This window comes from Theobroma umbraticum, unplaced genomic scaffold (genome assembly GCF_002168275.2).
Source record: "Theobroma umbraticum cultivar Fairchild unplaced genomic scaffold, ASM216827v3 scaffold_146.0, whole genome shotgun sequence".
NCBI classification, from domain to species: Eukaryota; Viridiplantae; Streptophyta; class Magnoliopsida; order Malvales; family Malvaceae; genus Theobroma; species Theobroma umbraticum.
Genome location: NW_018397265.1, coordinates 2,874,852 through 2,888,086, shown reverse-complemented (window position 1 = coordinate 2,888,086; position 13,235 = coordinate 2,874,852). Strand labels below are relative to the sequence as shown.

Below are 13,235 nucleotides of genomic sequence, written 5' to 3'. Positions count from 1 at the left end.
CAAACTCCACACTCTTCTCATATAATGACTTTACGTACCTAAAAATAAATAGAAACAAAACTTGAATTAAGACTAGCTTGAATTGGTGTTAATATTAGCAAAAGAATATAAAAACCACTCCCCGGCAATGGCACTGAAAACTTGTTATGAGCTTAAATCCTTATGAATTTAAACTAACACAGAAGTGCACGTGCCGTGAACAAGTAGTAAAGTGATGAGGACAAATGTCGATCCTACAAGGAGTTGGCTATAATTCTTCACTAAGTACTAAAATTGGGTCAAGCTAACTTTATCCTAGCTAACCAAAGTGTGGAAAATGATTAAAAAAACTAATTAATTAAGCTAATTAAGAAATGCAAGGTAAAATAATCTAGAAGTAATATTTTAAAAATCTAAGATTATGGTTTCATTCAACATTTCACTTGGATTGTTATTTTTCTAATTACTTAATTCAATAGGGGTTAATACTAGTCTAGAATCCTAATGCATGTACAAACTTATGTCTAGGTATTTGTACAATTGCCTTAGATTAATTGGGTTTCTATATGTCTATAAGATTCAATTAAACTAGGTTCTTTAAGCACAATTTTTACTTAGATTATATGTGGCATCTAAGCATATGTCTACCCTAATTGCTAATCAAGGCACTTAATTTCTAAGTGATATGTACACATATTATCCAAACCCAAGTTTAATCTAAACTAACTTTGTCAAGTCTCATTTATATACCACAACCATTCAATTGGTGATCAAGCAATCAATGGTCAACAAATTCATATTTGAATAAACATCAACATACCCATTCAAAATAAGTAAAAAGGCAACAAATAATTCAAGTTACATCTAGAAATCCACCAAAATCCTAGATAAAGTTATTTAGTTCATCATAGTTATAGCAAAGTTTAATATTTCTAGAAAATAACTTATTTCTACACTAAAATATAGAGAGAGAAAGAGAAAACTAGTGAGAGAAATGATTTGCTACAGCTTTTGGAACCAAATCTTGATCCTTTGATTTCTCCCATTTTCTCTTTTTGTAGAAGGCTTCTTTTTCCAGAAAATATTCTCTGCCTCCAACCCCCAAAGCCCACTTAAAATAGCCTATTTATATCATCCAATAAAAATCCCTAAATGAGAAAAACGTCATGTGTAGAAAATGGTCCCCCGTGCTGGTGCCTAAGTGTGAGGCTTTCTATTTGCTGCTGTGCAGTTTAGAACAATCCTTCAACTTCCAATGCAATTTTCACCATGGTCTGATCAGAATGGGGTGAAATGATAAATATAAAAGTTGTAGCCCTTCTTCTTAGATTTCCAAAGGTCAAAGAATCACAGTGATCGGACTTTTGTAGCTGGAGTTGCACTTAAAACACTGCAGCTTGTTGCAGAGACATCTCAAGCCATTTTGCACGGTTCATCATCCATTGAGCTCTCTTGTTCATAAAAAACTTCAATAACAATAGCTCAAATTGGGGGTTTAACATGAAATTAAATTAAAATCACTTGAACTAAAATAATTAAACATGCATGAAAGTTATTAATGAAATGCATGAAAATTACCTAAATGCAACTTAAAAACACAAAAACTTAGCTCTTTTTATGTCCAAAAATACTACAAGATAACTTTACATAAGCACAAAAGAGTCACTTATACATGATTGTTGATTGAATGATGTAAAGAGGCTTACCAGGGTCTAGTGGACTTACTCATATAAGTCTTAGTGCCGGTCACAATTCCCCCAGAAAATAGGATGTGATAAGAGTTTGGTCTATCTCACAATGACTCGACCTGATATTGCTTATGTTGTTCATTTAGTTAGCCAATGTATGACTACTCGGTCATCTTATTTTTTAAGTTGTTTTGCGTATTTTGCACACTATCAACGACACACTCTTTTATGGACTTCTTTGTACACTCTTCTCTAATTGTAACTATGTATTCTAATGTTGACTAGGTAGGTAATCCTACAAATCATCTAGCAACTACATATTATTGTTTCTTTTTAAATGATTCTCTCATTTCTTGTGGAAGTAAGAAACAAACTGCAACAACCCATTCCAGCACTGAATCTAAATATCGTGCTTTTGCATATACTACTTTAGAGTTTCTTTAGCTTTGGCGATTGTTCGAGGATATGGGCCTTGCCCGAACTGCTGCCACTATCCTTCACTATGATATTAGTGCTATTGAGATTGCTCACAATGATATGGTTCATGAGTGCATTAAGCATATTGAGATTTATTATCATTTTGTGCATCATTTTATAACCTCTTCAAATCAAATTGCTAATATATTTAGCAGGACTCATCTTCCTAGCCGTTTTCAAGAGTTAGTTTCCAAAGTCAAGTTAGCAAGTACCCAATGACCTTAAGTTTTGAAGGGAGTGTAAAGATAATTATATAAATTATTTAATTTTAGTTATATAAGAGTTCTCTTCTTGTAACAGGTTTGACACATCCAATTCATTAAAATTAAACACAACTCTTTTGTTAGCAATGAAAATTTTGTTTCATCCCAACAAGCTTATCCATCGACGAAAAAGACTTCCATGACTGGCAGGTAATGTTTCAAACCAAAGTTTGAAGTAAATTTCACTTTTCCAGTAGTGAAATAGATTAAGGGGTTAGTGACCAAGACTAAATAACCATTCCAAGAAACTAGCAGGACCGTGGACAGGTTGGATGACAGATTTTGTTCTCAATAAATTCAGGTTTTCAATTTTAAATTATTCAAAAATACATAGTTTTGTGCTGAAGATACTTCTAGCTTTTTGCTTCTGACAGCAAGAAACAAGTATCGTACAGTTGTGCGTACAATTTGTCCATCCAACTCTCCCAATTTCGTAACAAAAATTATTAAATGAGAAGAATGTTGCGATCCCAGAGAGAGAGATGCCAACTTCATTGAAAAGCGCAACTGTTGCAAGCTGCAAAGACAAGAATATCTGAAAGGCAAAAGCCCACAGATCATGCAATCAATACAAGGAATGCACTAATCAAATCACCGAGTCTGAAACTCATTGCGCTCGCTTGCTGCATTGCTCCAGACTTGACATAGCGCAGCCATTTCCAAAATTTGGTTACCAGCTACTTCACAAGCTATTACTAAATAACCTAAAAGAATTATCACACATCATGTACAACAAGATTAGATTCCCCCTCCACCAGATTAAATTAAGTGATGAAGGAAACCCTAGGAATACACTGTTCCAAAATTACATCCTTCACAATGGTACATTGAAATACTACTTTTGGCAAGGGGAAGAAAATATATATCAGCAAACAAAACCAAGCACACCTTTGAATGCATTTTGCAGGCATGTGATGGGGAAAAACTTCCATGGAGATCACTTCAAATGGATTAACCAATTTCAGTCAGCAATAAATACAGCTCCTTCCCCAGTCAACAACTGACAGCTGAATTGAAGCACACAACCGCCACCAAGCAAATCTTCAGAGCACTCAAGCTGATATGGGTTCATACGGGTATGATAGCCATGGGTGCTTCAAAGCCTCTGCTGCAGAAGGGCGCTTCTTTGGGTTTACTTCGAGCAAATGAGCAACAAAATCAATGAAACCCTGGTCCCCCATGGGCAACCGATGCCTCAAGGATGTCTTCTTGGGTATCAGGTATTCTAGTCTGCTGGTCTCCTGAGAATATTGGTAAATATGCACCACTTTAAATCCAAACGCATAAACATAGAAACAGCATTCAAGTTATATAAGGAAAGAAGCTGGGATTATGGTAGCCCCTGGGGAAGACAACTAGTTTTCTCCAATAAACAAATAACGAATAAATATTTTTACCTGATTGCGTTCATAAAGCATGTGATTCTTGGTAAAATACTTGTATGTATCCCGTCCTTTGGCGAGCATGTCTTGTTCAATGGGACCTATGATTCCAATTACCCTTGCAAGTAATGTTGCAGGTGAATCATTTTGGAATAGGACCTATACCCATTGTATTGAAACCGATTTGTACCAAACATTAATAAGACATGAGTTGCAATAAAATAGGTAAATTCGTAGTGGTAAAATTTTTATACCAATCAATAATGCGCTTGAGGCTACAGAGAAAAATTAAATAGGTAAAGGGAGGGAAAATTTTATCCAATATCTATATAAATAAAAATAAATACAGTGGAAAAATCTGTTTTTTCAGGATCATCAACTAAAGATATTAATCTGAGTTGTCAGTAGAACAAGATAACTAACTTGTAGCAATAGAATATATGCATAAAAGTCTAAATCTTAATACCATAACAAAAGAAAATTATTTTGTGGTCAAGTTTGAGCAAATTTATGTCATGAAACTTAAACATATCATTGGGACATCTCAATCAACTAGTTTTCACAATATTTGAACCAGGGACTTACTAATCGAACAAGGTTCCAGAATTTAATCTATTCAACATTTATGGATGAGGACATCACCTTATGAAATTACAAAGAGGTCATAAAATTGTACAAGAATCTCTTTTACATTCTACGAGCAGTTAGTTGAAAACCAAATCAATGTTCAGGCAATCTTTTTCCGTTGCAATGATTTGTTCAAATGCATGATATTTCCAAGTTTTTTGTCTACAACGCTTTTTTACAAAGCAAAAGGAAAAAGAACATTTTAAAAAAATTTCAAGTGCAAGAGAAGTGCAACATCTCATAGCCATACTTCATAAAAAGTAAATAATAATTATCGCCTACAGAAGTCCAATACTTACATTGCCAGTACAGAGTTCTGCCAAGATGCAGCCAAGTGACCATACATCAATCTTCTTATCATATGGAAGTCCTAGGATAACCTCTGGCGCACGATAGGACCTGGATTGAACATAGGAGCATAGGTGATCTGTCTCAAAACAACTGCTCCCAAGATCAATCACCTTCACCTCACATCTACTATAACTTTTTACTAATATATTTTCTGGCTTGAGATCACAATGTATCAGGCCAAGACCATGCAAAAACTGGAGAGCCTCCAAACACTGAATAGTAATTGACTGCACAGAAGAATTTAAAAGAAGATTACAAATTAGCAAGACATAGATTAGAAGCTCATCTTAAGAAAACAGCTTTCAACTAACCTGCAATCTCGGCATTGTGAAGTAAACCTCTCCACCTGATTCCCTATTAAATTTATGAAACTCATATAAGTTTGCCTTGAGAAGTTCACAGACTATTAGCAAATGCTCCTGAAAATAAAAAAGAGTCAGCTGCCACTCAATTCCACATACAATTGTCATTCATGTACAGGACTCTATGATGCATTAGCCAGCAGATAAACTTCTAATTTTCACCAGCCGACAAGCATTTACACTCAACATGCCAACTTGAACTTCAAAAGATAAAACCATTGGCTCCAGAAGCCAAACATGTTCAGAACAAAGCCCCCAACAAATGCACATGTCAATAGAAACACGCAAGAACTAGGACCAGACTCCAGATTTTAAAATACTGGGAACTTGCAAACATCTCACCAATGATAAAGAATATAGAAATAAATGAAAGTTTAAAAAAAAAAGGGAAAGAAATACCCGCTATCTATTAATAAAGCAAACATGAAAGTACTAGAACAACCAAAAGCATGAACAAGGAAAAAGAAAGACATACATCCTCTACATTTACTTACTCGGTAGTAAAAGTAATCATACAATCGGAGAATGTGGTGCTTATCTGCAGGATCATGTTTGTTAACATACTTGAGAAGCTTAATCTCATCAAGGCTTTGATCAAAAAAATCCTTGTTGTTCTTTATAATTTTCACACAGACATCCATTCCTGTGTGCAGGTCATGTGCTTGTATAGCTTTACTAAAAGCAGCTGATCCAAGATACTCAGTGACATGATAGCGCCCAGCTAGAACAGAATTCAAAACAACATGGAAATTCTTGTCCTCCTCAAATCCAGTTCTGAGAAGCGAAAGAGGACTTATGTTAGGAAATCTGTTGGCTAGAGCTTTATCGCTTGTAGCAAAGTGAAAAACGTTCAGTATAAATTATACTAGAGAAATATTATCAGGCAAGTAAAAATTCCACGGCTTATAAAAAAAGTAAAAAGTCCACAACATATGCCATTGCTGGTAAAAGCAGCAGTAATTTAGCTCTCAACTTATTTCACTATCATCAATAACAAAAAAGTAGCATCTACCTGAAATGTTCAACAAGCTTTCATTTCTTTCTTTTTCTTTTTTGTCCATTGACAGTTGCTAACCATTTAGGGATCAAGTTAAAAGCCAATGGTATTGCAAATGAAATAATGTCTCAAAATTCAAAAAGTCAAAATAGGAAAAACAACTAAAAGAAACCTAGTTTCAAATGATGAATTAGGTAAAATTTAAGCTAAAAATAGAAAGAAAAAATTATGAGCTATGTTAAATACTTTGTAAAGGAAAAATTGTAAAAAAATGAGAACAGATCATTTAATTAGTTAACTGAAGCTCTATGTCCCTTCTGCTTAAGATTAACCACTACAGCGCATAAAACATATTAATCTTTAAAAGCATTTGTCAATCAGAAAACTATAAGAGGAAGCATGGCTTTTGCTCTCCAAAATCAACCAGAGTTCATATTGATACCACCAAAGAGTTCCAAGGATACTTGATATCTCACAAGGAAAGCTAAAATAAAACAATGAGAGAATGGACAATACCATCTATGTACCAGCAAAAGTTTTGAAATTGTTAGCACCAGTGAATGAACAGAATTGAAATTGTTAGCACCAGTGAATGAACAGAACATATATATTACATTCAGGATTTGTTTCTGAGATAAGACATGCCTGTTTTTCCTATGCACAATCTTGAGGTTGAAGGTCTCAAATTCCTCCTCCTGCGCTTTAATTTGTCTCACTTGCTCTTGGACAGCAGCAGCCTCTTCATCCTCAAGTGATACCCCAGGATCCCCTTCCCTCACACCACTGATTTTCTCATCCTCTTCTTTCTTGGTCTGCTCTTGTTCACCATAACCATAATTAGAGAGAGTTGAAGGACTAGAAGTTGCTGATCTTGCAGCATTGGCATTGTTTTCATCCCTAGAACTTTTGACAGTTGAAGAATCACTGCTTTTCCGTCTCCATGTAGCAAGCATATCATCAGACGCCATCAAAGCATTCAAGCAGTCATCATGTTCATCACCACCAGCATTGCAGTTACTTGACCACACAGACTTATTAGAGCCTGCCTGCACCAACTGGCCATCCCTTAGAGGTGGAGGAAAAGAAAATCCCCCATCTGCAATATTCTTCACCTGGGGACAGGCACCTTTATCATTTCCAATAACATATTTATTGGAATCATTTTTGTTGGTTTTCCTTTTATCCCTAATTGATTTATCAATATATTTCCTGTCTGTCTCTTGATGACTTTGTCTGGACCCTCCAATAGCAACGTCATGATCATGAAAATATTCTAAATCCCCTTCACTACTACCTCCAACTAAACTTTCACGTACTTCACTGCCAATATCAGCAGCATCACTGTTGATTCCCACACCAATAGACCTAACAGAACCATGCTGATCATCATCGATACAAATATCATCCAGCCGAGATCTCCCATGCTCATTGAGAACTTTTTCATCCCCTAGCATGATAAGTTCATTTGTCTGTGTGACAAATCCCTGCCAAACAGGTTCAGCACGCATCAAATTAAGCTCTTCTTCATCCATTAATTGTCCATCATATTGGGCAATTAAATCATTCTCATGAGTCCTCCCATACATTTCAGTTATGGATAGTCCTATAGGATCATCTGAAGTTGAAACAGGTTCAACATTCTTTGCCTGGAAATATTGTTCACCAGAGAAGTAAGAATCCTCCTCTGCAAATGATTGATCATCATCTTCATCCTTGGTTTGACCTCTTTCTTGCGGATCTGGCACGCTCCCATGCCCGGTTCCCTTTTCGTTGTCACTAGGATAATCAATTTCATGAGCCAGAAACCAGGCTTCATCCTCAATAGGTTGCCTCATGTATCCAACATCGTCATCATCATCATATTCATCAGAGTCCCAATACTCATTTGGGTAATCAACAGATTCACTTAATCCATCACCAACAGTAGCAAAACCTGAAACCAGATCAGATGCATCTTCTGCAATGCCCTGACTCACAGAAAGCCAACTGCCTCCACCAGTCCTTTTCCCACCTGGATCATAAACAAGATTCAAGCTTACTCAGCAGAGTTATAAGAGAAATAACCATCTTCTCTAAAAATAAATAAATAAAAAGAACATTCATAGTGATGAACTTTATATATTTAGGGCCAGGCAGAGAGCTCAGCATCCAAACATAAGTAACCAGAGAATGCTACAAGTTGAATTCCTTTTACAAACATAAAGATCTGAAAAAAAAGGACAAAAGCCCAAGCATGTAACATCAGCTTAGAATTTAGAGAAGAGACAACCACTTGAACCATTGCCATTACCAGCTATTGATGACAATAAATGCATTTATCAGGTTTACTACCATAAAATGACCTTCCAAGACAAATGCTTATTTTCCTTATTTGTTACACAGTGACAGATGCCTAAAACAAGCACCTGAAATGTCATTCATATAGGAAGATGAATAATATCCATTTTGAGGCCCACAGATAATATGTGAATCTAACAAGCAGGATCTGATCAGTTCAAATCATATAACTAACCAGCAAGGAATCAAGTATCAGTCGGATGGATTTGGAAAAAGTGAGGGTAGGCTTTAGGGTTTAGTATTTACTTTCGACATATATTTGAAGACTATCATTGAAATTTAAAATGAGTTACCAAATGAATAACATCAACAAACCTCAAGAGGCAAAAAAGGGGTAGTTAATAATTTATAGCATGTTAAAAGGTCTCAAATAGTTTTACAATGCAAATTAGGGTGTAATCAAATCAAGCTATTCGTCAGCTACTCAAGCTTCGGTCAATAAATACTCAAACTCAATTCATTCAATTGTCCAATTGAGCTTGAGCTTTTAATACTCAGCTCAAGTGGCCTTTGAGCCTAATCAAGCTTCTGAGTTTTTTAGTACTTAATATAAAGAAATAAAAAATAATATTTATTTACATAGAGCTTGAGCCTTGATCGAGTTTTGAGCTCCTTATTTGAGTGGATGATAGTCAAGCTAAATTCTAACAAAGCTTATCTAGCTCAATTAATTTTTCAAGCCAAACTAGAGTACAAAACTTTAATGCTCAAGCCTAAAACTGTATCAGCTTGCCTTGGCTGATTACACCCCTATAAATACCATAAATTAAATATCAAGAAAATTTAGAGTTGTATCCATTTATTATTTGCTAGGCAGATTAGGACCATGCATAAGTTACCAAATCTTATTTTCTTGTTTTTCTGGTTGAATGTATTTCTGCTTTCTATTTTAATTACACAAGTTCTGATAATATCAAAATTGCTAATTATTGTTACATCTTGACCCATAAGTCTGTACTTTAAGATCTAGCATTAGGCAATTGGGCTATTATTGTAGGACTAAGATCAGAAGAAGCCAATACACATTGCTTCTTTAAATTAATAGCCTCCACTCTTCAGCCTCATGGTTTCTGTCCCACATGGTCAGGCAACAAGACCTATATGTCCAGGCTCCCCCACATCTCCCATCCCCTCCCCCCAAAAATTCCCCCTGGTAATCAAAATAATTAAAAGGTACAAAAAAATTTAAATGGATTCTTTCAACAAATCAAAAAAAAAAGTTTAAGAAATATTCAAAAACTAAAACACTTTATCTAGGATCTTGCTAAATACTTAACAACATGAGGTGGAAAACAAAAGATATTAGGCAAGAGGCATAAGTGTTTATTCCATTTCCTTGACAAGTTTAGAAGTAATTTGAAACTTACGAACCACTTTGAATTGTCCCTAGCATATCTTCCCACAAATTATAATATCAATTAATCATACCCTTATGTTACCATTCAGCACAAGTTCACAGTAGCCACTACCCAACAGGACCAGTGATTTCCTAAAACTAGAATTTACTCATCCGCTTACAATCCTAAACCTCCCATAGTACAACCCTAAGTGACCAAATAATTCCATAACTCTGCCCTTTCCAATGTGAAATTATGCTCTCCAAAGTTATTCTTCCCTTATTGACTGACAGCACTTAACTATGAAAACCTTTTGACGGTTGTCCAAATGATTAAAGGTTCAAGTTGGAAGTTTTAAACATGAAATTTCAATAAAGGGAAGGAAAAAGATTTACCCCAATGTCATTCACTGTATATTTTTACACTAGACACGACCAAGACCACCTGAAATTAAATTTTAGTTTATCTCTCATAGGGAAGAATCCTTAGTAACTTAATAAATGCAACATTTGTGCACAACTCCAAATTCAGGTCCTCTTAAACTATGACCAAACCAAATGTCAAATTAAAACACTCCACCACGTTATTTTAACATATTTTACATATTTACAATTTGAAGGTAAGCTGTCTTCATGCTATTTCTTTCTTTTCATTTTACTTCTCTAGTAATGTCTTACTTCCAGATCAGGTACACCATTAAGCTTTGAGATAAAAATTACAACAGAAATTACAAAGTGAACAAAAAGCACAGAAACTTTTCTTCCCGCTTCAGTTCCGCAGAGAGCCCTTTAGAAGGGGTTTCATGCAACTTTTTTTTCTTTTATTATTCTTTGTGTCACCTTGAACAAAGTTCAACCTATACTCTCAGCTTCTTAAAAGGATTTTTTAAGGACTCACAAAGGTGCTTGCCAACAGAAAAATGGAAAACCTTAAAGGAGAATTCTTTATCAAATTCATGATAACAAAGCAGCCAATCTCTTGTAGGATAGATTATCAAACACAAAATTCGCATAGCTCACGGATGAGGCTTTGCCACCAATGGCTAGTTGGCATCTTTCCATGTTAACAAACATTTTTACCACAACAAATGAGATATGTCAGTAAGGTTTACACAAAGTATATACATATATACACATAGACATACAACATACGTACATGTATAATGCCAGAAAATATAAGCAAATGACGCATAGACAAGTAAGAGTAGAAAAGATATCGAAACTATAGATAAATAGCCAACTATTAGCAATCATTAATTTAAAGAAAATCAAATATCTGTGTGCACAAATTTCAAATAAACATATTATTGTGTGAACTAACCAGAAGAGTCTATTTCTTGCCCAATGGGAACATCCAGATATGACCCCATAAGGAAGGTACTGTCAGCAGTAGTGAGCTTTGCGCCTGGGCCATCACGTTCATATTTTTCCTCCCAATTAACATTCAAAGACTTCTCCTCTGATTTAAGTTTAACTGGTGGCAGCCTAGGAAACTCTTCCTTTGAATTATCAGATGCTAGAGGGAAGGCCAACCCACTTATACCTTTTTGCTCAGAACTCCCTTGCGATTTCCCAAAAAATAAAGCTCTTCCAACCTCATCCACCTGTTCTTTAATTGCTGCCCTAACATCAATTGCATCTGCTTTCTTCTTTCCTTCTCTCTTCTCTGAACCAGTAGCAGCATCATAACCGATTGAAGCATCTTCCTTAGGGAATGGAAAAACAGTCTTGACAGAACAATCTTTCCATAACTCTGAAGATGAACTTGTGGGTTCCTCACTTCTACACCACGTGCTGTTATCAGCAAAGTTTTCCTTATAGTATGCACTGCCAGTCTTAAATTGCTGATCAAGCTCCTTAGTTTCACTGGTATGAATCTTGTCATACTTCGATTCTACATTAGCTTTGCTAGTATTTCCAAGCCATGTTGTTTTCATTTCACCAGAGTAGACAATCTCTTCTCCAGATTTAACATTTGCTTTATCAGTGTCAGGAGCATCAGCCGTACGGTATCTTGACTGATCTGGTATCTCTAGCTCTGAAAAGCTAGTGCTACTAACAAATCCATCATTTTTGAACAGATCAGGACCATTGCTGGGATTGAAGTTCCATGACTGCAATTTGAGTACGGTGTCCTCTGAACTTTTAGAGAAAGTGAAACCCTTATCACTTGTCACTTTTGCTTCATTAGGTTTAATATGCTCCCCAGTGGAAGCAGCATTTCTCCATTTGCTTTCAGACCCATTTCTGCCCGCCCCACACTCAATCTCTTTCACTATAAGTTCCCTAGAAACTTCACAACAATTTCGAGAACCCGAGCCATGACTTTCGCCCACTGTTTTTTTCCCATTCTCTTCTTCTAGTACCTTGCCAGAATCCTTTTCTTCAAGGTTAAGTTTCTGAAGGAATCCATTCAAATCAGGGCGGTTACCGAGCTCACTCCGCAAAGCTGCCTCAGCTCTTGTGAAGCGATTTCTCCTCAGAAAGTCCAGAATCACATCTACTGAGCTTGGCTCTGTCATTATGAAGTGCTATTGATCTAGAAACAGGTACTAGAAGCAAGAATCCACCAAACCTGAAAATATCCATACAAAAGAAACAAAAAATTTATTTATTTAAAATCAAAGAGGAAGTTCAAAAAATTTCAACTTCAAACGCTCTTTTGACCGTAAGAAATTGATTTTAGAGATGAATAATTAACAAAATTCGGAATCATTTATAGTTTCCCTGTCCTTTAAATACAAATATGTGAAAAATTACCTAAAACTAAAAGATGGAATCAGGCTTAACCAACTAGCAGGTTTATTTTTTCTAGGTGAAATTTGATTACTTCTTATTTTCCTTTCATAGTACTAATCTACTCCCCAATAAAAAAAATCAAGGTCAAAAACCAAATGCAATTCCATGAAAATCAAAACGGTGAATGTTAGAAAACTTGAATAAGGCACATATTGATTGATTTCTTAACTGACATTACTTCCTTGCCCTAACTTCAATCACTAAGAAAGTATAAATCTGAAATCCCACATTTTCCATTCCTTATTGTTTCTCGGCATAGAAGAGTAAAGGTTTCTCTTTTCCTTTTAAAAATCCCCCTAATTTCAAAAACACATTCCCTATGAAAATGGTACATTTTCCCAAAAATGAAAGAGAAAAAAAAAACCCTAGAGGAATTCCTAACCTCGTTAATCAAATCGAGGGAGGACAAGATCCAGAGCTCCAACCAAAAACCCTAGAAATATCCCAGATAACCTTAAAAACACAGAGATTCAGATACTTATTGATGCACCCAAAAGCCGAACAGGAGAATCGAAAGAAGTAAAAAAATACTTACAGATCGAAGAAGAACTAGAGCAGTCACGCCAATCTCTGTTGTTGGCTTTGGATTCCATAGCCACACTCCACATGAGAAACTACAAATGCCAAAAAAAAAAAA

At 35.5% G+C, this 13,235-nt stretch overlaps 1 protein-coding gene across 2 annotated transcripts; it reads right to left on the bottom strand.

Moving 5' to 3' along the window:
- Positions 1-2,697: 2,697 nt before the first annotated feature.
- Positions 2,698-13,235, bottom strand: LOC110422488 (uncharacterized). Of its 2 annotated transcripts, XM_021436429.2 has the most exons (9): positions 13,134-13,204; positions 12,981-13,051; positions 11,121-12,374; positions 6,772-8,137; positions 5,624-5,903; positions 5,079-5,186; positions 4,716-4,994; positions 3,805-3,948; positions 2,698-3,648 (listed from the first exon to the last, which is right to left on the bottom strand). In XM_021436429.2, exons 3-9 carry the CDS (start codon positions 12,319-12,321, stop codon positions 3,460-3,462), a joined length of 3,567 nt encoding a protein of 1,188 aa, XP_021292104.1. In that variant the 5' UTR covers positions 12,322-12,374; positions 12,981-13,051; positions 13,134-13,204; the 3' UTR covers positions 2,698-3,459. The 2 variants fall into 2 exon arrangements, with proteins under 2 accessions (XP_021292104.1, XP_021292103.1); XM_021436428.2 differs by lacking the exon at positions 12,981-13,051 and having other exon boundaries at positions 13,134-13,235.

What these genes read in the sequence shown, in the direction of transcription:
- LOC110422488 (XM_021436428.2), bottom strand. Translation starts at nt 12,321, where the DNA reads ATGACAGAGCCAAGCTCAGTAGATGTGATTCTGGACTTTCTGAGGAGA. An exon ending in TCACAATGCCGAGATTGCAG is followed by an intron (nt 4,995 to 5,078) that starts GTTAGTTGAAAG and finishes TCTTCTGTGCAG; the next exon opens with TCAATTACTATTCAGTGTTT. An exon ending in TGCTTTATGAACGCAATCAG is followed by an intron (nt 3,649 to 3,804) that starts GTAAAAATATTT and finishes CAATATTCTCAG; the next exon opens with GAGACCAGCAGACTAGAATA.